General features: G+C 40.1%; 1 protein-coding gene across 1 annotated transcript in view; it reads right to left on the reverse strand.

Moving 5' to 3' along the window:
- Positions 1 to 25,063, reverse strand: part of Gpr158 (G protein-coupled receptor 158) — a 528,628-nt gene that overhangs the window by 230,271 nt on the left and 273,294 nt on the right. The window contains exon 4 of the mRNA XM_055593813.1: positions 12,766 to 12,989. Coding sequence (XP_055449788.1) covers positions 12,766 to 12,989 — 224 coding nt within the window. The remainder of the gene's footprint in view (positions 1 to 12,765; positions 12,990 to 25,063) is intronic.

The following is a 25,063-nucleotide window of genomic DNA, read 5'->3' on the forward strand; positions in this document are numbered from 1 at the left end:
TGAGGCTCAGCAGCGTCCCCATTATTGGCCGTCTCTCTTTTAAACAGGCCTATCTCCTGGATTCTGCAATATGACAGCAACCTGCTTTCTCGTCTCCTCTCCTTGGCTGCTCCTCAGTGTTAAAACACTTCTTACATTCTACTTCACCTCAGACTGAAGATTCCAGCGCTATGCTTCCTCTGTCTCTTCTCTCTACTCCTTATTAATAATACCATCCACTCTTCTTCTTGCTCAGTTTCTCATGCTCTTGTGCTCATGACTCTTAGTTTATGGCTCTGTCTCCAGTCTTCTTGTCTTCCTACCCACATTGTTACTTACTTACCTGACAGTTCCACTTTGATTTCATACAAGTAGGTTAGGTCAGATCTCAAATTCAAATTTAAGTGGGAATACTGTATTTTTGTTTGCAATGTGTGTCAAATCTTGACCAATAGAGTATGTCTAAAACAGGACTTCTGATTTTTTTTCTCTGTGAGCGTTCATCTAACTCTCATGTCCTATTCTTCATTTTCCTAATTTTTGTTTAGTTCTATAAGCTACAATCCTGAGGGAATTACATTTGACTTTTCTTTTTTTTCCAGTTTTTTTTTTCTTTATTAGTTACACTTTATTCACTTTGTATCCCCCCGTGGTTCCCTCCCTTCTCCACCCTCTGCATGTATGCCCCTCTCCAAGTCCACTGATAGAGGAGATCTTCTTTTCCTTCCTTCTGATCCTAGTCAATTAGGTCTCATCAGGAGTGGCTGCATTGTCTTCTTCTGTGGCCTGGTAATGCTGCTTCCCCCTCAGGAGGAGGTAATTAAAGAGCAGGCCAATCAGTTCATGTCAGAGACAGTCCCTGTTCCTATTACAATGGAACCCACTTGGATACTGAACTGCCATGGGCTACATCTGTGCAGGGGTCTTAGGTTATCTCCATGCATAGTCCTTGGTTGGAATAGCAGTCTCAGGAAAGACCCCTGTACTCAGATTTTTTGGTTCTGTTGCTCTCCTTATGGAGTTCCTGTCCTCTCCAGATCTTACTGTTTCCCACTTCTTTCATAAGATTCCCTGCACTCTGCCCCAAGGTTTTCTTACCTCCCATTTCAGATTCCTCAGCAACTTTTGAGAATCCTTTCTCCAAATGCATCTCAAATATATCTCCTCCATTCACAGTGTCACTGTGATCTCTTGCTTAGAGTATTCAAGGAATTTAACATTTCCCTAATTTTATACTTATCTCCCACTAATCTACCTCAGAGCAGCTTAAGAAAATAAAGGGCCATCAATGAATGTCAGCAAATGGAATCATGTTCTCCAGCTCCAAACCCTTGAGTATCTTTCACCTGCATATCAGGTAAAATAAGACTGCTCAAGATGACCTTGCACTCCAGCACACCTCCCTATATTGCCCTTCTCTTTCCTCTCTCTTTGCTTCCATCCTCTGTCCTGAGTCTCACAGGACACTCCAGACTTCTTCATTATTTAAGCACCTTCATGTGTGTGGCTTTCTCTTGATGCAACACTCATCTCACATTGTCTCCAATTATTTTCCCTCTTTTTCCTCTGTGTTTCTACTGTCATCCATCCAACCTAAATGCAAGCTCAGGAAATAGTGAGTGAGTACATGACTTATACGCCTATTTCTGTACTACTAGGTCCAAATGTGTAATAACTGTAGCCCATTTACGCAAACTGCCATTATGATAAATTGAAAAATGCTGCACCAAATTTTCTGGGTCCACACTGAAATCTTTTAAATTCTTTTCTTTCTTTCTTTTGTTGTTTCTTTTTGGTTTTTTGTTCTGTTGGTGGTGGTGGTTGTTTGTTTTTCAAGACAGGGTTTCTCTGTATATCCTTGGCTGTCCTGGAACTCTCTCTGTAGACCAGACTGGTATCAAACCCAGAGATCTGTCTGCTTCTGCTTCCTTGAGTGCTGGGACTACAGGCATGTACCACCACACCCAGCTTGTAAATTTTTAATATGTACTTGCTTTTAAGTATCTTCCAGGTGGATTATCTCCTTTTGGTCTAACCACAAAAGCTCATTTACCCACCCAGGGTAAACTTAGCTATTTATATTTTTATGCTACAATACAATAACATATACTGAGCACTTTCTTCTACCCATTAATTATGAGTTTAAAGATGTCCCCTATGTTTTGATTTTCCCTGTATCCACAGAGAGTTGAATTTATTATCTCTGTGTTGTAGAGGAAGACAAAAATTTTTAAGACTATGGTAAAATAGTTTTTGTGTGACAACCTGGAAAGATTGTGCAGCAGTGAAGAGCACACGCTGCTCTTACAGAGAACTGAGTTCAGGTCCCAGAAACTACACTGACAGCTTACAACTGCCTATAACTCCAGCATTTGAGGATCAGAAGCCCTCTTCTGACTTCTTCATGCAATTTCATTCATGTGCACACATTCTCACGTGGATACACATGCATAGAAATAATTAAAAGTAAAACTCTTCCTCCTAGCGATGTGGGAAAAAAAAAGAGCTTGTTGATGGTAGTGTTCTTCTATCAGTCAGGGGCAGAGCAAATGGCAATCTTTTGTTCATCCTAACTTGATTCTCGGCTGGATGGCTAAACCTGTCTTATGCCTAGGACTCCTAAAAACAAGTCAAATCAAATCACACCCAAGCAATGTAGCAAAGGAGAAGGAAGACAGAGAGACCTGTATACTACCATGAGATCCACAGACCTGCCCTCCAGTGTACATAGTGCATAGTGGCCCATGGAAACCTGCTTGCTGCCATGACAGACAGCACAGATGAAGGATGTTACCCAGGGTCCTGCGAACTGCAAGGTTAGCCTGCAGTGGGAGCCACCATGATGTGTGAGTATGTAGTAGTCAGATGGGAGAGAAAGAGAAATGGAGCAGCTTGAGCATTATGAAGAGAGATGGAACTGGAGAACTGAATGTGGAAAAAAGCAGCCTGCTATGAGTGGCCAGCCCCCCCACATGGGCCATAGTAAGGTCCCAGTGAGCTGCCACTGAGGGCCACGTGGCTATGCAATAGTAGATGTCAATGTGGGTAGGGCATTCGCTGGAGACCACATGAATATCCAGGGGGCTGTGCATAACTGAACCTGCCCCTCACTGGATGCAGCACTATGGAAAGCTGGCCTAATCTCTCAACAGCAGCAGCCCTCAGGAGAGGATGCCATGCACTGTTCCCTGGCAGCAGAGTGGAGCTGGCCCTGGTGACATGGGTGTGGGTAACGTGTTCCCAAACATGAGTATGGGAGAGCTGACCTCACTCTTCATCTGCCATGGAGTGGCATGGGCACAGACTTGATGCCCCACTCACCCTTCACCACCTCCCAGTAGGGAAAGCTGCTCACAGGCCATGAGCTCAGGAGGGCTATCCCTGCCCCTCACCAGTTGCAACAATTAGGAAAATGGGGCCCTGCACTCCACCTGGAAAGCACATCAGAGCTGACCCTAGTTGCAAGGACACAGGTGAACCAGCCCTGGCATGGGAGAGCTGGTCCCACTACTCATCTGCTATAAGATGGCATTGGTGCAGGGATGATCACTGCCCTCCACCCCACCAATTGTCAAGCTTGAGGTGATCTGGGTGCAGAGGTGATGCCTTTCCACTCCCGCCACCACCTGCAGTGGTTGTGATAGCTGGCCCTGGGGTCATGAGACAGGGAGTGGAGGGGACCTACCCCTGCCCCCTCACTGACTGGAGCGCGTGGTAGAGTGGATCCTGCATCTTTCCTAGTCAATACAGTAGAAGGCACAAGTGAATCAGTCTGAGGTATGAAAGCAGGAAAGCTGGCCCAACCCCTCGCCGTGTGCAGCACTTGATAGAGTGGGTCCTTCAGACTTGGTACTGTGGGCAGCACAGTGAAGCTGACCCTGAAAGAATTGGTGCAGGAGAGCTGGCTCTGTCTTCTGCTGATGGTGGCACTGGGTGGCCTAGCAATAGCAGTGCTGGAGAGCTTGCCCTGCTTGTGTGGATAACGAAAAAATGGTGCACTCACTAGCTCAGCTACCACCCAAGCCCAGATTCAGGGCTCTGAATTGGCTCACTACAAAACCTATATCATCTGCAAATGGTTGAGACCTGTGAAAGAACCAGTCCTGCCGATCCAAAGTTACAGGATCTCCATAACACAGGGCAACAAAAAGATAACCTGGAGGAGTCCTGTTGAGGATCCAATATTGATGGTGTCACAGAAGCCAGAGATCTTTAACCAGACCGATGAGTCATGGCAATGAACATATGAAGATGACACGTGTGTAGAGAGAGGTGCACTGTGGGACACACTGTGACATGCAGCAGCTTCCACAATGAGATGCTTTGATGCTTTGTGTTTTGTTGCTTGTTTGTTTGATAGTATGTGTTTTATTTTGGTGGGAAGGTTTTAAGAGAAAAGGGCACGTCTAAGGGGACAGGTGAGATAGTAGGGACTAGGGTGCATGATGTGAAACTCACAAAGAATCAGTAAAAAGTTTTTTAAAAAGTGAAACTCTTTAAAAATCTAGTTATTATTTGAAAGGCCAGGCAAAACAACTAGAGTCTATGACTTTAATCACCATTTTCTAATGCCTTGCCAAGTCTTCAACAAACTCTGCAGTATATTCATACACACACACACACACGTATATGTGAGCATGCATACACACACAAGATATGTGTGTATATAGATAGATAGATAGATAGATAGATAGATAGATAGATAGATAGATAGATAGATTTTTTTTTACTTATTTTTTCTCTTTTTGATACTGACAAGCCAGTATCCAAATTAACTTTGTAAATTTATATTCATGATTATATAACTAATTTTAATTTTTGAATATGCACATGGCCTTAGAATTCTGCAGTCTTTTATTTACAAAATGTTTCATAAGCCTTAAAAATAAAGAAGCCCCTAGGAATTCATAAGTAATACAAGTGATTTATCTCTCACAATATATTTCAACTAACAAGCAGTTTGGTATATTAGTGTATTAAATTTTAAAAAGCTATTTTTAGCATATTTAAGCAACTGGCTTTATAAATAAACATTAATAAGTATAAATGTCTCAAGAGAACTTGATAATGGAGCTTTGGTAATCACTAAGAATTTTTTTGTATCTCTTAAGGCATATACAGATATGTTATAATCACTTTTCTTGTGCTTCATAATTAGTATTGCTGACACCAGATGCAGTAAACCTCATACTGCATTAAAGAAGCACACAAACAAAACTATCCTTTTGGATAAAATATTTTTGTTCTACTCTTTTAAAAATATTTGCTTTACCACCAGTCTGATAAACACATACACAAAAGTACAAACTATTTTGCCATTTTTCTCTTAGATTAAAGCATAAAGTATACATAACATAAATGAGTTAAGCCAAGGAAAGACTTGTTTAGCTCATTAGTATGCATGTAGCAGAAACTGGACATAAACTTACACTGGACTCTAAACCTTGCTTAGGCAGAAAAGAACGGCAAAAAAATTCATGCCAGGTATGTTAGCACACACCTTTAATACGGGAGGGGGAAGCAGAGGCAAGTGGATCTCTGTGAGTTCCAGGCCAGCCTGGTCTACAAAGCAAGTCTAGGACAACCAAGGCTGAACAGAGACATCCTGTCTCAAAAAGAACAAACAAAAAATTCATATATTTAGACTGCTATAAAGAGACCAGGATGGTTGTGTTTATTTATATATTAAATTTAAATCAAATTGCATTGTAAACATATGAGTGACCACATAAATTTTCACAGAGTAGGCTGTAAGTAAAACAAATGAGCATAAATCCCAGATTCTCCAAGCTTGGACCAGCTTCTTAATTGTTCACATTTAGATTTGTATAAAGATGAAGTGAGGACAATATCTCATTTAAACTGACTGTAAGAATTCTATGGCTCCAAGTCATTCACTATTATGCCATTACAATTTTATCACATCCTGATTTGGTCTTCTGCATTGCATTTAACACCAACCACTCACAAACTCCTTGAGTTTAAAGATCCACTCACCATGTTTCTTACTGTATTACAAATATGAATAATCCCAAGCTCTCAGTAGATGTTCAGAGGATAAACGATGAATGGAAGGAAAGAAAGTAAAGGCAGAAAATGAGAGAGTATGAAAGAAGAATAGGAGAAACTTTAATTCTCTACAGAGAATTCTCTCTTTAGCTCTGTTCCCCATTTTTTAAGTTGGTTACTTGGTTTGCTGCTTTTCAGCTTCTTTACTTCTTTATATATACTGGATATGAGTTCTTTCTCAGATAAAGGGTTGGTGATGATTCTTTCCCAATCTGTAGGCAGTCGCTTTGTTTTGATGACGGTGTCCTTTGCTTTGCTTTTCAATTTCATGAGGTCCCATTTATTGATTGTTGCTCTTAGAGCCTGTGCTGTTGGTGTTCTGTTCAGGAAATTTTCTCCTGTACCAATGAGTTCTAGGGTATTCCCCACTTTTTTTTCTAGCTGATTTAATGTGTCTGGTTTTATGTTGAGGTCTTTGATCCACTTGGACTTCAGTTTTGTGCAGGGTGATAAGTATGGATCTATTTTCATTTTTCTACATGTAGACATCCAGTTGGACCAGCACCATTTGTTGAAGATGCTATCTTTTTTCCATTGTATGGTTTTGGCATCTTTGTCACAAATCAGGTGTCCGTAAGTGTGTGGGTTTGTTTCTGGGTCTTCTGTTCAATTCCATTGATCCACCATTCTGTTTCTATGCCAGTACCATGCAGTTTTTATAACTGTTGCTCTATAGTACAACTTGAGATCAGGGATGGAGATACCTCCAGAAGATCTTTTATTGTAGAGGATTGTTTTAGCAATTCTGAGTTTCTTGTTGTTACATTCGAAGTTGAGAATTTTTCTTTCCAGGTCTGTAAAGAATTGTGTTGGCAATTTGATGGGAATTGCATTAAATCTGTAGATTGCTTTTGGTAAGATGGCCATTTTTGCTATGTTAATCCTGCCAAGCCATGAGCATGGGAGATCTTTCCATCTTCTCATATCTTTCTCTAATTCTTTCTTCAGAGACTTGAAATTTTTTTCATACAAGTCTTTGACTTGCTTGGTTAGGGTTACACCAAGGTACTTTATGTCATTTGTGGCTATTGTGAATGGTGTTGTTTCTCTAATTTCTTTCTCAGCCCTTTTGTCTTTTGTATACAGGAGTGCTACTGATTTTTTTTTAAGTTAATTTTGTATCCAGCCACTTTGCTGAAGGTGTTTATCAGCTGTAGGAGTTCCCTGGTAGAGTTTTTGGGGTCACTCATATATACTATCATATCATCTGAGTGAGTTGTCCCAGAAGCAAAAAGACACACATGGTATATACTCACTCATATAAACATACAACATAGAATAAACCCACTAAAATCTGTACATCTAAACAAACTAAGCAAAAGAGAGGACCCTAACTAAAATGTTCAATCCCCATCCTGAAAGGCAAAGAGGATGGACATCAGAAGAAAAAGAAAATAGGAAACAACCTCGGAACCTGCTACAGAGGGCCTCTGAAAACCAGAAGAAAACAGGAAACAACCTTGAAACCTGCCACAGAGGGCCTCTGAAAGCTTCTGCAGTATAGACCGTCAAAGCAGATGCTGAGCCTGATGGCCAACTGATGGGCAGAGTGAATGGAATTTTATGTAAGAAGTGGGAAATAGTAAGAGCTGGAGGGGCGGGAACTCCACAAGGAGAGCAACAGAACAAGATAATTTGAACACACAGAACTTCCCAGAAAATCATACTCCAACCAAGGACTATTTGTGGAGATGACCTGGAACCCCTGCACAGGTGTAGCCCATGGCAGTTCAGTGTCCAAGTTGGTTACATAGTAATGGGAAGAGGGACTGCCTCTGACATAATCTGATTGGCCTGCTCGTTGATCCCTTCCCCCTGAGGGGGGAGCAGCCTTACCAGGCCACAGTAGAGGACAATGCAGCCACTTTTGATGAGAACTGATAGACTAAGATCAGAAAGAAGAGGAGAACCTCCCCTATCAGTGGACTTGGGGAGTGGCATGCATGCAGAAAGGGGAGGGAGGGTGGGATCGGGAGGGGAAGAGGGAGGGGCCTATGGGGGGATACAAAATGAATAAAGTGTAATTAATAAAAAATTAAAAAAAAATAAAGGAACCATAAAAAAAAAACATAGCTTTAAGGAAAAGCGAGTTACAAACACTCCCACGAGAACCTCTGGATTGGGGCTAAGGGACCCAGAGCTCATGAAATATTTCTCTTTTTTAACTTTTATTAAATACACTTTATTCATTTTGTATCCCCCCATAAGCCCCTCCCTCCTCCCCTCCTGGTCCTACCCTCCCCCCTTTTCTGCATGCATGCCCCTCCCCAAGTCCACTGATAGGGGAGGTCCTCCTCTCCTTCTTTCTGATCTTAGTCTATCTTAGTTCTCATCAGAAGCAGCCATTGTCAGGGTTCTAGGTTATCTCCATGGATAGTCCTTGGTTGGAGTATGAGTCTCTGGGAAGTTCCCTGTGTTCAAATTTTCTTGTTCTGTTGCTCTCCCTGTGGAGTTCCTGTCCTCTCCAGCTCTTACTATTTCCCACTTCTTACATAAAATTCCATTCACTCTGCCTGTCAGTTGGCCATCAGGCTCAGCATCTGCTTTGACAGTCTGCACAGCAGAGGCTTTCAGAGGCCCTCTGTGGCAGGTTCCGAGGTTGTTTCCTGTTTTCTTCTTCTGGCTTTCAGAGGCCCTCTGTAGCAGGTTCCTAGGTTGTTTCCTGTTTTCTTTTTCTTCTGATGTCCATCCTCTTTGCCTTTCAGGATGGGGATTGAACATTTTAGTTAGGGCCCTCTCTTTTGCTTAGTTTGTTTAGATGTACAGATTTTAGTGGGTTTATTCTATGTTGTATGTTTATATGAGTGAGTATATACCATGTGTGTCTTTTTGCTTCTGGGACAACTCACTCAGGATGATCCTTTCCAGGTCCCACCATTTACCTGCAAATTTCATGATTTCCTTATTTTTCATTGCTGAGTAACACTCCATTGTATAGATGTACCACAGTTTGCAAAGGACACTGTCATCAAAACAAAGCGACTGCCTACAGATTGGGAAAGAATCATCACCAACCCTTTATCTGACAAAGAACTCATATCCAGTATATATAAAGAAGTAAAGAAGCTGAAAAGCAGCAAACCAAGTAACCAACTTAAAAAATGGGGAACAGCTAAAGAGAGAATTCTCTGTAGAGGAATATCGAATGGCAGAGAAGCACTTAAAGAAATGCTCAACCTCATTAGCCATTAGGGAAATGCAAATCAAAACAACCCTGAGATTTCACCTTACACCCATCAGAATGGCCAAGATGAAAAACTCAAGAGACAACACATGCTGGAGAGGTTGTGGAGAAAGGGGAACCCTTCTCCACTGCTGGTGGGAATGTAAACTTGTACAAACACTCTGGAAATCAATCTGGCGCTTTCTCAGACAACTAGGAATAGCACTTCCTCAAGATCCAGCCATACCACTCCTAGGCATATACTTAAAAGAGGCTCAAGTACACAAAAAGGACATTTGCTCAACCATGTTTGTAGCAGCTTTATTTGTAATAGCCAGAAGCTGTAAACAGCCCAGATGCCCCTCAACTGAAGAATGGATGCATGAAATATTTCTTGTTGGCAAAAACATCAGGAACACACATTGTGAGAGTAGATGGAAGCCATGGTTTCCGAGGAGAGACACAGGTAGTAGTTACAGTCATCCTACAATGTGAAGGCATTTTATGTGACTGAATTGCTTAGGGTGGTTAGAATGATGACGTTTCAGACATTTCATACCAATAAAAAGTGATATCTCTATCTCCCTGTATTTCATAAAGATATTTAGAGAATATAAAAAATGATATTATACTAAAACACTTCAATCTCCAAATCAAAAAGTGGCATCATTATTAATTCTATCAACTAATTTCTAATTTTAAAAAGAACTTATATAGTAATGGATAGTATCAACAATCACTTTTTTAAAATTCACTATTTCTTTGTTGTATTAAAATTTAGACTTTGCTAAAATCAGCAGAAAAGAAGTCTCATGGAAGTCAACCTTCTTTCCTGAGCATCATTATCTTCTGTAATCTCCACTTAGTGAATCTCCCAAAAACATGACATTACTAAACTGTAACCAAGCATACTCTGTGTGGAATATCTAATAGGAAAATATGGAAATATCTAATAGGACAAATGATGCTGGTCTAACTGGATGTCTACATGTAGAAAAATTAAAATAGATCCACTCTGCACAAAACTAAAGTCAAAGTGGATCAAGGACCTCAATATGAAACCAAACACACTAAACCTGTTAGAAGAAAAAATGGAGAAGAGCTTTAAACTCATTAACAAAGGAGACAATTTCCTGAACAGAACACCAACAGCACAGTCTCTAAGAGCAACAATCAATAAATGGGACCTCATGAAACTGAAAAGATACTGTAAAGCAAAGGATACTATTGTCAGAACAAAACGACTGCCTACAAATTGGGAAAGGATCTTCACCAACCCTATTATATCTCACAGAGGGCTAATATGCAGAATATATAAAGAACTCAAGAAGTTAAACAACAACAAATGAAGTAATCCAATTAAAAATGGGGTACAGAACTAAACAGAGAATTCTCTGCAGAGGAATATTGAATGGTGGAGAAAAACTGAAAGAAATACTCAACATTCTAAGTTATCAGGTAAATGCAAATCAAAACGACCCTGAGATTTCACCTTACACCCATCAGAATGGCTAAGATCAAAAACTCAAGTGACAATACATGCTGGAGAGGTTGTGGAGAAAGGGGAGCCCTCCTCCACTGCTGGTGGGAATGTAAATTTGTACAAATACTTTGTAAATCAATCTGGCGCTTTCTCAGACAATTAGGAATAGTGCTACCTCAAGATCCAGCCATATCACTCCTAGGCATATATCCAAATGATGCTCAAGTACACAATAAGGACATTTGCTCAACCATGTTTGTAGCAACTTTATTTGTAATAGCCAGGGTCTGGATACAACTCACACATCCCTCAATGGAGGAATGGATACAGAAATTGTGGTGCATTTACACAATGGAATACTATTCAGCAATTAAAAACAAGGAAATCATGACATTTGCAGGCAAATAGTAGGAACTAGAAAAAAATCATCCTGAGTGAGGTATTCCAGAAGCAGAAAGACACAGATGGCATAGACTCACTTATATGTGTGTATCAGACATATAATATAGGATAAATATACTAAAATCTATACACCTAAAGAAACTAATCAAGAAGGAGGACTCAAGCTAAGGTACTCAATCCTCATTCAGAAAGGCAAAGAGGATGGACATCAGAAGAGGAAGAAAACAGGGAACATGACAGGAGCCTGCCACAGAGGGCCTCTGAAAGGCTTTACCCAAAGCAGATGCTGAGACTCATAGCCAAACTTTGGCCAGAGTGCAGAGAATCTTATGAAAGAAGGGGAGATAGAAACACCTGGAGGGGACAGGAGCTCCACAAGGACACCAACAGAGCCAATACTCTGAGCTCAGGGGTCTTTTCTGAGACTGATACTCCAACAAGTACCATGAATGGCGATAACCTAGAACCCCTGCAAATATGTAGCCCATAGCAGCTCATTCTCCAAGTGGCTTCTCTATTAATGGAAACAGGGACTGTCTCTGACGTGAACTCACAGTGGCTGGCTCTCTGATCACCTCCACCTGAGGGGGGAACAACCTTGCCAGGCCACAGAGAAGACAATGCAGCCAATCCTGATGAGACCTGATAGACTAGGGTCAGATGGAAGAGGAGGAGGACCTCCCCTATCAGTGGACTAGGGAGGGGAAAGGGAGAGGAAGAGGGAAGGGAGGATGGAATTGGGTGGGGATGATGGAGGGGGCTTACAGCTCACATACAAAGTTAATAAATTGTAATTAATAAAAAATTATAAATAAAAAAATATAAAATCTTAAAAAATAATTGAGTAAAAACAACCACAAAAAAATTAACTAGTGGCTTTATAGCAGACATCATCCAGAAAGGCTTCTTTTATTTTTAAGTTTCTAGTGGGAGCCCATATTTTCAAATTTTTTTATAGTCTGTAGCAATCCACTCAACATTGCTAAGATGAAGAGGTCATTTGAATCCAGAAAGAATGGAGACTTACTTATTGTCTTTTCTAGTCTCAGGAAGAATTTACTGAAAAGCAAGAGAAGCAAACATTTTAACACCACACTCATTTCACGTGATTAATTTTTTGACCCCTGGAGAAAGCGCCCCCAAAAACCTCTACCCTGGGTATTTTAGCATCTCTATCATCCCTGGACAGCAATTCAAGACCACATTTAAGGTCACAAGCAGTTATTCTCCAGAGTATAATGTGCTAAAAAGATAAGTTAATCCTTTGCATCTTTACATATTACTAAGAGAAATAAAACAGAACAGAAACACAACAGGGCTCTCTAAATATGAAAAATAAAAAATACACTGGATGGAGGTAGCAGAAATTCCTCTGGAGACCAAAGAGGTGACAGTAAGGAGAGTCCTGCAGTGCAAGAGAGCATTATAGCCTTAGGCTAAATATAAAGAGCCTCTGTAAAAAGAAGTACTAACTCGAAATATCATTAAGCCCTCTTTTCTTGGGAAGGTAATGAATATGATTTTCACACTCTCATCCAATCACATTATAGGGGGACAATTCACTTATTAAAACAATAACAGGGATTTGGAAATTCTGTTTATTTAGAGAGAGTAGTAACTGATCATAGTAAAAAAAAAAAAAGGCCACAACTGGGATACCTGGGTTTACCTTTGCTTTGCGAAAACGGTAGACCACCAGCATGCTGACAAAGTCCAGCAACATACACAGGGCTTGAAAGGAGATGATAGCCAGTCGCAGGTACTTATCCTCCTGGACAAAGCATGGACGGTCATCAGCACAGAAGGGGCAGCCTTCTCTACAAGGCAGGCAGACGTGGGCTTCCTCAGACACATCATTTGTGCTTCCTGAAAAACGGTGATCTGGACCCCTTCCTGAAAATTCCAAATAAAACCACAATGTCATTTGTACCTCCAAGGTAAGTGAGAGCGAAGAGAGATAGACCCTCGTCACTCCATTTTCTATTAATTATAGACCTTTCACCAAATCCCTTACTAAGAGCTAGTTACTTTGGTTTTGGACTTAAATCTCTTCTGATTCCTTTTATTATAAAATTGTCATTCAGAGTAATTGAGAAAAATAAGGAAAAATGGAAACAAAATATCTCAGGGGCAGGGAAAAGTTTGCTAAATCTTTGATAACATCATCTTCCACTCATGGCTAATGATACTCCTTAAAGCACAGGCCATACTACAGACACATTTATTAAAAAATTAAAAAGTGTGGAAAGTGGTTGTGTTTGATGTATCAAGTAAATGGACTCATCATTTTTGGAACATGTTGACCTACATGACATAGAATCTAAAATGAGATTACTATTCCTTAATTCAGCAGAGATCTCAGTTCATTCTATCTAAATTACATAAAATGGTACTTAAACAACAGTTGTTTAGTGTGCAATTGCCTAGCAATGCTACATCCTTTAGAATCAATCCATACAAGCTCTCATGTAATTCCCACTTGACACACCATGAGACATTTCTGTGCTCTTTGGTTACTGATCCTATTGATCTTCCAATTTTAGAATTATCTGCTTCTCTGATTAACCTTAAGTTTTCACTGAAGCCCTGTACCCAGTTTATCAATTGTTGACTGGAGCAACATACACTAAAAATAAACTAACCATAACAGTATTAGAGAAGAAATAACAAAGAGCTCTGGAAGCCAAATGAGACATTTGAAGAGAGAGGAAAACAAACCCTTGACAAGTGAAACATTTAGATTGCCGTAAAAGAAAACTAGAATTTACAGGAAAATATCTGAATTTGTTGAAATATGATGACCTAAGAAAGACCATTATCACTAGGGACTTTAACCTTAAGTAATCTTCAAGATGACACCTTCCAAGCTACTGGTGATTGAAAATAGGCTACTAAGGCTTACTGGCTAAATATATAATAAGAAAGAGTATTATTTCAGTAGAACTCTGTTGAACAAAGCAAATAAGGAAAGTCAGTAGGACTAAGAATGGTAATTGACTTTGATTCTATATTGTGTTCTCTTCAACAGAAACAAGATTTTGTTGCAACTGGAGTCAACAAAAGAGAGTCTGGAAGTTTAGGAGAGATATAGGTAGATGAAAGACTTGCACACATTGGCCAAGGAAGCCAAGAACATTGTCTTGCTAAGCCATCACCAGAGAAACTTTCTCCCACAGTAGATAGGAACAAATACAAAGACCAACATCCAGGCAACATGCACAGAGTGAGAGACCTTAAAACGCTTCTTCCTAAATTGGACATCTCCATAAAATCTCTCCCCTTAGGACCCAGGAAATCCTGGAGGTAGAAAGAAGGCAAGAGCCAGAGGGGAAGACACCAAGGAAACATGGTCCTATAAATCAAAATGATCAAAGCACAAATGAACTCACAGAGACTGAGGCAACATGAACAGGCCTGCACCAGATGGTGTCCTAGAGCTGAAAGAAGTGGACACAAGCACCCACTCCTGCCCCAGAAGCTATCTTCAATTGATAACCACTAGCAAATAAAGTTAGTTTCCTTTAAGGGAGTCTCACTGGGAAAACATATTACTCTTAAGAGTAGGCTGCATGCTCAGCAGCAGATGGATATCAGAAATGATCTCAACAGCCTCTTTGGAGGTTCTTTGTCTCATAATGTCATGTGAGGGCTTTTTAAAATTAATTTTATATTATTACTATTTTATTTATATTTAATATAATACTTATATTTATTTATGCTCTCTATTTTTACTTTACATGTCATTTTAATATATATCATGGCTTCCAGTTTAGTGTTTTTATGGGATTCCTGAGTGTGAGAATGAGGGTCTCTATGTCTGTGTCTTTTCTTGTTTTTTTTTTTTCATCTTTGTATTTGGATGTGTTAGTTTTGTCATATCATATCAAATCATATCATTATCCCTTGGAAGCTTGTTTATTTTCTAATGAGAAAGAATGGGGATGGATTCAGATGGGAGGGAAGGTGGAAAGGAAGTGGGAAGAAAAGTGGAAGGGGAAACAGTAATCAGGATATATAGTATGTGAAGAAAAAAGAAAGAAAAAGATTTATAACAACAAAGAAGAATTGCAAACTCAGTGCAGACTACAATCAAGAGCTCAGATGAAGAAATCAACTCTGGAAACACTTTACATTTCTTCTAACAGTGAAAGAGCTCAACATGAAGTAAAGATTTTCAAATTTTGTTTGTTTTGCAGAGATATATTTTAAGGTTAAAACATTTTTAAATAAAGATTACAGTAAATATATAAGCCAGTCTTATAAAGTCTGTTTTATCTCAGCAAAGCAAATATGTGTTGGGAGTTGAGTATATACAGATATTCATTAATCTATCAATAACAACTAGGTTGATTGCAAATCCTTACTATAGAGAACAGCATCAGTAAATATGGTGCTGCAAATATCTATTGTAGTTGTAGAGTTCTCTAAACATATGCCCGAGATGAAACAGCTAGGTCATATGGTACCTCTATTTTTAATTTTTTGAGAAATCTCCAAACTGATTTCCATGGTGACTATATTAATTTGCACCATCATCACCAGCAAATTCGGTTCCTTTCTCTCTACATCCTTTCCAACATTTGTCATAAAATTTCTTTATGATGGCCATTCTGACTGGGGTGAGGTGGTGTCTCAAAGTAATTTTAATTTTCATTTCCCTGATGACTAAGGACATTGAATATTTTCAGAAATAGTTATTGGCAACTTTTTGGAAAACTGTGTATTTAGTTCATTTTCCCATTTGTTGATTGACAGTTTTTATTCTCTTAGCATTTCATTTGTACGATTCTTTGTTACTCCTGGATATTGGCCCCCTATCTGAAGTGTAGCTGGTAAAGATCTTTTCCCATTCTCTAGGCTGTCTGTGGACTCTGCTCAGTGTTTTCTTTGATGTACAGAATTTTTTTTAGTTTCATGTAGCTCCACCTGTTGATACGTGAGGATAGTACCTGTGCTACAGATACCCTGTTCAGAAGTTCTAGCCTACCTTAATAACTAGAGGGCATATCTTACATTTTCTTCTAAAAGTTTCAGTGCTATAGGCTTTTTTAAATTATTTATTAATTACACTATATTCACTTTGTATCCCCCTGTGGTTGCCTTCCTACTCCCGTCCCAATCCCTCTCTTCCTCCACCCTCAGCATGCATGCACCTCCCCAAGTCCACTGATAGGAAGGTCTTCTTTTCCTTCCTTCTGATCCTAGTCAATTAGGTCTCATCAGGAGTGGCTGCATTGTCTTCTTCTGTGCCCTGGTAATGCTGCTTATATGTAGCCCATGGCAGTTCAGTATCCAAGTGTTATAGGTTTTAAAGTAGAGTCTCTGATCCTTTTGAAATAGTGTGAAAGATAAGAATCTGGGACTGCCTCTGACATAATCTGATTGGCCTGCTCATTGATCACCTCCCCCTGAGGGGGGAGCAGCCTTACCAGGCCACAGTAGAGGACAATGCAGCCAATTTTGATGAGAACTGATAGACTAAGATCAGAAAGGAGAGGAGAACCTCCCCTATCAGTGGACTTGGGGAGTGGCATGCATGCAGAAAGAAGAGGGAGGGTGGGATCAGGAGGGGAGGAGGGAGGTGCTTATGGGGGGATAAAAAATGAATAAAGTGTAATTAATAAAAAATTTAAAAAACAGAAAAAAAATAATTAATACATTAAAAAAAAGAATCTCATGTCATTCTCCTGCAGGTAGAAATTCAGCTTTGTCTGTACCATGTGTTTCTCTGCCAGTCTATATTCCTCTACAGAGAATTCTCTGTTTAGCTCTGTACCCCATTTTTTTAGTTGGATTATTTGATTTGTTGCTTTTTAACTTCTTTAGTTCTTTGTATATTCTGGATATTAGACCTCTGTCAGATATCTGGTTGATGAAGATCTTTCCCAGTTTGTAGGCAGTCGTTTTGTCTTGACAATAGTGTCTTTTTCAGCCTGCCTTCTTATAGACCCCAGACCTACCAGCCCAAGAATGGTACCACCCTCCTTCACAGATCAAAGATTGAGATAATGCCTTGCATTATAGTTTCCTTGCAGCTAAATCTCATGGAGGCAATTCCTTAAGTAAGGTTCCTTTCTTTCTTGATGACTCTAGTTTATCAAGTTGACACACAAAAGTAGCCAGTACCAGGGTCTTTCACTTTTTTGGTTAGATATATTCTTAAAAACCTAATTTTTAGTTATTTTGCTAGAGATTTTTTTTTCTATTATCTTTTTCTTGACAGACACTATTGGTATAAACAACAGTTACTGTATTTACATTGATTCTGGACCCTCCTACTTTTCTATGTTTATGTCCAAAAGTTTTCTAATAAACTTTTCTATTTTTATTTCAATTATATCTTTCTCTTGTCAAGTGGGTATAGCTAAGACTTAAGAACTATATTGAAAAAAAAAAGAACTATATTGAGTTGAGGTTTTTGTGGGTGAGTTGGTGTTCCCCTCCCTCTGCTAGGAGACTAGTCTAGTGGGTGTCCTCTTCAGTCTCTATGGCCTCTGCTACTAAGAGTCTCTGCTTGATTTTCAACAAATGGTGCTGGTCCAACTGAATGTCCACATGCAGAAAAATGAAAATAGATCTATATTTATCACTCTGCATAAAACTAAAGTCCAAGTGGATCAAAGACCTCAACATTAAACCAGATACTCTAAATCTGTTAGAAGAAAAAGTGGGGAACAGCCTAGAACTCATTGGCACAGGAGTCAACTTCCTGAACAGAACACCAACAGCACAGGCTCTAAGAGCAACAATCAATAAATGGGACCTCATGAAACTGAAAAGCTTCTGTAAAGCAAAGGACACTGTCATCAAAACAAAACGCCTGCCTACAGATTGGGAAAGAATCTTCACTAACCCTTTATCTGACAGAGGACTAATATCCAGTATATACAAAGAACTAAAGAAGCTGAAAAGCAGCAAACCAAGTAATCCAATTAAAAAATGGGGAACAGTGCTAAACAGAGAATTCTCGACAGAGGAATATCGAATGGCAGAGAAACACTTAAAGAAATATTCATCCTCATTAGCCATCAGGGAAATGCAAATCAAAACGACCCTGAGATATCACCTTACACCCATCAGAGTGGCCAAGATGAAAAACTCAAGGAACAACACATGCTGGAGAGGTTGTGGAGAAATGGGAACCGTCCTCCACTGCTGGTGGGAATGTAAACTGGTACAACCACTCTGGAACTCTATCTGGCACTTTCTAAGACAATTAAGAATAGTGCTTCCTCAAGACCCAGCTATACCACTGCTAGGTATATACCCAAAGTTTGCTCAAGTACACAAAAGGGATATTTGCTCAACCATGTTTATAGCAGTTTATTTGTAATAGCCAGAACCTGGAAACAACCCAGATGTCCATCAACAGAGGAATGGGTACAGAAATTGTGGTATTTTTACACAATGAAATACTATTCAGCAATCAAAAAGGAGGAAATCATGAAATTTGCAGGCAAATGGTGGGATCTAGAAAAGATCATCCTGAGTGAAATATCCCAGAAGGAGAAAGACAAACACAGTATATACTCACTTATATAGACCTATAAGATATGCTAAACATAATGAAATCTATACACCTAAAAAATATAATCAAGGTGGAGCCGAGGAGGCGGGGCAAGATGGTGCCAGGAGGACTCTCATTCTGAGGAGCAGCACAGCAGGATTGGCACAGTGACCAGCAATCAGAACTCGCGGCCATAAAACAGAAGTGATTGTGTTTCACAGGTGAGAGGATACCCCACGGTGGGGGATTCAATCAGCTTTAACTCCCAGGCTAAACCTCAGAAGAGATCCCGGTTCCACCAGGCGCTTAGTCGCCAGCCCAGAGCTACACGCCAGCGTGATCTGGTCACGGTCCCAGACTGAACTGTGGGCCCACAACACCATAGAATGGATTTCCCAGTCGAGAGATAACTCCACGGAGCAGGAAACAATTGGGACTGACCTCAGGTTACCCAGACATCCCCTGGAAAAGACTTGGGTTCCGCAGGTGCCCCAAGAGCCATCCCGGACCAAGAGCAGGGACCCAGGCGCCTGCACGGAGCCCTGCCTGCGCGACTGATTCGCTGTCTCAGATAGAACTGTGGGCACCAGGGCACCAGGACACCAGACTGCGTGTCTCTGGCAGGAGGAAACTCCCAGCAGAGGGGGTCAGCAGTTCTAACGCTTAGGACACCCAGCACCAAAACACTTCCTGGACTCACGCAGACTCTAGTGAAGGCAGGAGCGCTGTGCACTGCCGCCATTGTTGAGTTCCCCTAGGGCACTGGCACACACAGCTGCATCCAGAGAGCCATTACAGCAGCCCTCAGATACTGTGCCAAGGATCAAACAGTTATCCTTAGCTTATCAAAACTGTGGGAATCCCTGGTCCTTAAAGAGGGCTGCACCCACAACGTCTGGACCAGAGCAGTGCCTGCAGCCACCATCCCAGACAGGGACACACAGCTTCTGGTCCAGAGTTAAGCACCCAGCCTCCAGACCAGAGCAGTGCCCCCAGGCACCAACTCAACCTAAGTGCACATTCTCCAGGTCCAGAGCGGAGCAATCAGACTCTGGCCCAGAGACTTGCTGAGTGCACCTCTACTTTCCCGGACAGAACTGTGCGCCCCAGGATAACAGACTGAGTTTCCCTGTTGGGAGAAAACCCCACAGCTAGGGAATCAGCAGTTTCTTCAAGAGGACTGTACCTGGAAATTTAGTAAGCAGCAGCACACTAAATTTATAACAAGAAACCCAGCAGTGGGGCAGCTGTCTTGAGAACTTCTATGGGTAAGAGGAGATTCCCCCCCCCCCGGCCTAACATAGACCACAGCTACTACTCAGGGCTATAAACCTGAGGTGAGCAGTGGCAACTCCTGAGAAACACTGGCCATACAGTGACCATAACCAAAAAGCAGAGAAGGACTCCTTCAGGAAAAAATCATCTTCCGGCCAAGGGGATACTCCCTACCTCAGGACTCCAGGAAGCACAGAAACTAACAGCCAACACCTAAATCAGCCCAATGGGTAGAGGTCAGCGTAAAGGCTCAACCAACAAAAGACAGAGCAATATGGCATCTCCAGAACCCAGCCATCCAGGGGCGAACAGCCCTGAACAATGCAGCATAATAGAAAATCAAGAAGATGACCTTACATCTATGCTGATGAAGAGGATAATAGAGGAAACAAATAAAATACGTAAAGAATTAGAGGAAGATAAAACCAAACAGATCATGGCTATCCATAAAGAAATGGAGGAAGTTAAAGACAAGCAGATTATGGCCATCCATGAAGAAATACGGGAAGATGCAGCCAAACAGCTTGCAGCCTTCAGAGAAGAAATAATTAAATCACTGAAAAAAATAAAAGAGACAGAGTTGAAGGAACTAAAAGAAAAAGAGGAAAATACAAGCAGACAGGTAAAGGAAGTAAACAAAACAACTCAAGACCTGAAGATAGAACTAGAAAAATTAAAGAAAACACAAATGGAGAAAATAATGGAGATGAAGAATTTAGGGAAGAAAACAGGAACTACGGAGGTAAGCATAACGAACAGAATACAAGAAATGGAAGAAAGAACCTCAGGTGTAGAAGATACAATGGAAGAAATCGATGTATCTGTCAAAGAAAATGGTGAATCCAAAATATTCCTGACACAGACAGTCCAAGAAATCCAAGACAATATGAAAAGACAAAACCTAAGAATAATAGGAATAGAGGAAAAAGAAGACTCACTTCTCCAAGGCCCAGAAAATATTTTCAAAAAAATCATTGAAGAAAATTTCCCCAAGTTAAAGGAGAAGCCAATAAGGATACATGAGGCCTACAGAACACCCAACAAATTTGACCAGAAAAGAAAATCCTCCTGCCACATAATAATCAAAACAGTAAGTATACAGAAAAAAGAAAAAATACTAAAAGCTGCAAGAAAAAAAGTCCAAGTAACATATAATGGCAAACCCATTAGAATCACACCTGACTTTTCAACAAAAACTATGAAAGCCAGAAGGGCCTGCACAGATATCATGCAGACCCTAAGAGAACACAGATGTCAGCCCAGGCTACTATACCCTGCAAAACTCCCAGTCCCCATAGACGGAGAAAACAAGATATTCAATGACAAAAACAAATTTCAACAATACCTACACACAAATCCAGCATTACAGAAGACACTGGAAGGGAAAATACAACCCAAGAAAATTACCTTCTGTCAAGAAAACACAGGAAATAATTAACCCTACTACAGCAAAACAAAAAGCAACCAAGCACACAACCTTATGAACACAGCCAACATCAAAATCAAAGGATCTAACAGCCACTGGTCATTAATCTCTCTCAACATCAATGGACTCAACTCTCCAGTAAAAAGACACAGATTAACAGAATGGATACGTAAACAAAACCCAGCAATCTGTTGCATACAAGAAACACACCTAAGGCACAAAGATAGACAGTACCTGAGGGTAAAAGGTGGAAGATGACTTTCCAAGCAAATGGACCCAAGAAACAAGCAGGAGTAACCATTCTAATATCTGATAAAATAGACTTTCAACCAAAATTAATAAAAAGAGATGAGGAAGGACACTTCATACTCATCAATGGAAAATTCCACCAGGAAGACATCACAATCCTGAACATCTATGCCCCAAATACAAGAGCACCCACATTTGTAAAAGAAACATTGATAAAATTTAAACCACATATAGATCCCCACACATTAATAGTGGGAAACTTCAACACCCCACTCTCAACAAAGGACAGGTCAACAAAACAGAAATTAAACAAAGAAACAATATCTCTGACAGAGGTCATGAATCAAATGGACCTCACAGACATTTACAGAACTTTACACCCAAACACAAAAGAATTTACCTTCTTCTCAGCACCTCATGGAACCTTCTCCAAAATAGACCATATAGTTGGTCATAAAGCAAGCCTCAACAGATACAAGAAGACTGAAATAATCCCTTGTATCCTGTCTGATCACCATGGAATAAAGCTGGACTTCAACAACAACAGAAAGAGCAAAAAGTCTACACACACATGGAAACTGAACAACTTGTTACTAAATGACATCTGGGTCAGGGAAGAAATAAAGAAAGAAATTAAAGCCTTTCTAGAACTCAATGAAAATGAAGACACAACATACCCAAACTTGTGGGACACAATGAAAGCAGTGCTAAGAGGAAAGTTCATAGCACTAAGTGCCTTCAAGAAGAAATTCAAGACAGCTCATTCAAGCAACTTAATGGCCCACTTAAAAACCCTGGAAAAAGAAGAAGCAGACACACCAAAAAGGAGTAGACAGCTGGAAATAATCAAACTCAGGGCTGAAATCAATCAATTAGAAACAAATAAAACAATTCAAAGAATCAATGAAACCAAGAACTGGTTCTTTGAGAAAATCAACAAGATCGACAAACGCTTAGCCAGGCTAACTAAAAGGCAGAGAGACAACACCCAAATCAACAAAATCAGAAATGAAAAGGGGGACATAACTACAGACACTGAGGAAATCCAAACAATCATTAGGTCTTACTTCAAAAGTCTATGTGCCACAAAATTTGAAAATCTAAATGAAATGGACAATTTTCTTGATCGATTTGACTTACCAAAGCTGAATCAGGACCAGGTAAATCAATTAAATAGTCCTATATCCCCCAAAGAAATAGAAGCAGTCATCAAAAGTCTCCCATCCAAAAAAAGCCCAGGACCAGATGGCTTCAGCGCAGAATTCTACCAGACCTTCAAAGAAGAGCTAACTCCAATTCTCTTCAAACTATTCCACAAAATAGAAACAGAAGGAACATTACCAAACTCATTCTATGAAGCCACAATCACCTTGGTACCTAAACCTCACAAAGACTCAACAAAAAAGAAGAGAATTTCAGGCCAATCTCCGTTATGAACATTGATGCAAAAATACTTAACAAAATACTTGCAAACCGAATCCAAGAACACATCAAAGATACTATACACTATGACAAAGTAGGCTTCATCCCAGGTATGCAGGGGTGGTTCAATATATGGAAATCCATCAATGTGATCCACCATATTAACAAACTGAAAGAAAAAAAAAACATGATAATCTCCCTAGATGCTGAAAAAGCATTTTACATAATCCAACATCCATTCATGTTTAAAGTACTGGAGAGATCAGGGATACAAGACATATATCTAAACATAGTAAAGGCGATATACAGCAAGCCTATAGCCAACATCAAACTGAACGGAGAGAAACTTAAAGCAATACCTCTGAAATCAGGGACAAGACAAGGCTGCTCACTGTCTCCATATCTCTTCAACATAGTGCTGGAAGTCCTTGCTAGAGCAATAAGGCAGTCGAAGGAGATCAAGGGGATACAGATGGGAAAGGAAGAAGTCAAATTATCACTATTTGCAGATGATATGATAGTATATATGAGTGACCCCAAAAACTCTACCAGGGAACTCCTACAGCTGATAAACACCTTCAGCAAAGTGGCCGGATACAAAATTAACTCAAAAAAATCAGTAGCACTCCTGTATACAAAAGACAAAAGGGCTGAGAAAGAAATTAGAGAAACAACACCATTCACAATAGCCACAAATGACATAAAGTACCTTGGCGTAACCCTAACCAAGCAAGTCAAAGACTTGTATGAAAAAAATTTCAAGTCTCTGAAGAAAGAATTAGAGGAAGATATGAGAAGATGGAAAGATCTCCCATGCTCATGGCTTGGCAGGATTAACATAGTAAAAATGGCCATCTTACCAAAAGCAATCTACAGATTTAATGAAATTCCCATCAAATTGCCAACACAATTCTTTACAGACCTGGAAAGAAAAATTCTCAACTTCGTATGGAATAACAAGAAACCGAGAATTGCTAAAACAATCCTCTACAATAAAAGATCTTCTGGAGGTATCTCCATCCCTGATCTCAAGCTGTACTATAGAGCAACAGTTATAAAAACTGCATGGTACTGGCATAGAAACAGAATGGTGGATCAATAGAATCGAACAGAAGACCCAGAAACAAACCCACACACTTACGGACACCTGATTTGTGACAAAGATGCCAAAACCATACAATGGAAAAAAGATAGCATCTTCAACAAATGGTGCTGGTCCAACTGGATGTCTACATGTAGAAAAATGAAAATAGATCCATACTTATCACCCTGCACAAAACTGAAGTCCAAGTGGATCAAAGACCTCAACATAAAACCAGACACATTAAATCGGCTAGAAAAAAAAAGTGGGGAATACCCTAGAACTCATTGGTACAGGAGAAAATTTCCTGAACAGAACACCAACAGCACAGGCTCTAAGAGCAACAATCAATAAATGGGACCTCATGAAATTGAAAAGCTTCTCTAAAGCAAAGGACACCGTCATCAAAACAAAGCGACTGCCTACAGATTGGGAAAGAATCATCACCAACCCTTTATCTGACAGAGGACTCATATCCAATATATATAAAGAACTAAACAAGCTGAAAAGCAATAAACCAAGTAATCCACTTAAAAAATGGGGAACAGAGCTAAAGAGAGAATTCTCTGTAGAGGAATATTGAATGGCAGAGAAGCACTTAAAGAAATGCTCAACCTCATTAGCCATTAGGGAAATGCAAATCAAAACAACCCTGAGATTTCACCTTACACCCATCAGAATGGCCAAGATGAAAAACTCAAGTGACAACACATGCTGGAGAGGTTGTGGAGAAAGGGGAACCCTTCTCCACTGCTGGTGGGAATGTAAACTTGTACAACCACTCTGGAAATCAATCTGGCACTTTCTCAGACAACTAGGATTAGCGCTTCCTCAAGATCCAGCCATACCACTCCTAGGCATATACCCAAAAGAGGCTCAAGTACACAAAAAGGACATTTGCTCAACCATGTTTGTAGCAGCTTTATTTGTAATAGCCAGAAGCTGGAAACAACCCAGATGCCCCTCAACTGAAGAATGGATGCAGAAACTGTGGTACATCTATACAA

Source organism: Psammomys obesus, unplaced genomic scaffold (assembly GCF_907164565.1).
Source record: "Psammomys obesus unplaced genomic scaffold, mPsaObe1.curated_primary_1811, whole genome shotgun sequence".
NCBI lineage: Eukaryota > Metazoa > Chordata > Mammalia > Rodentia > Muridae > Psammomys > Psammomys obesus.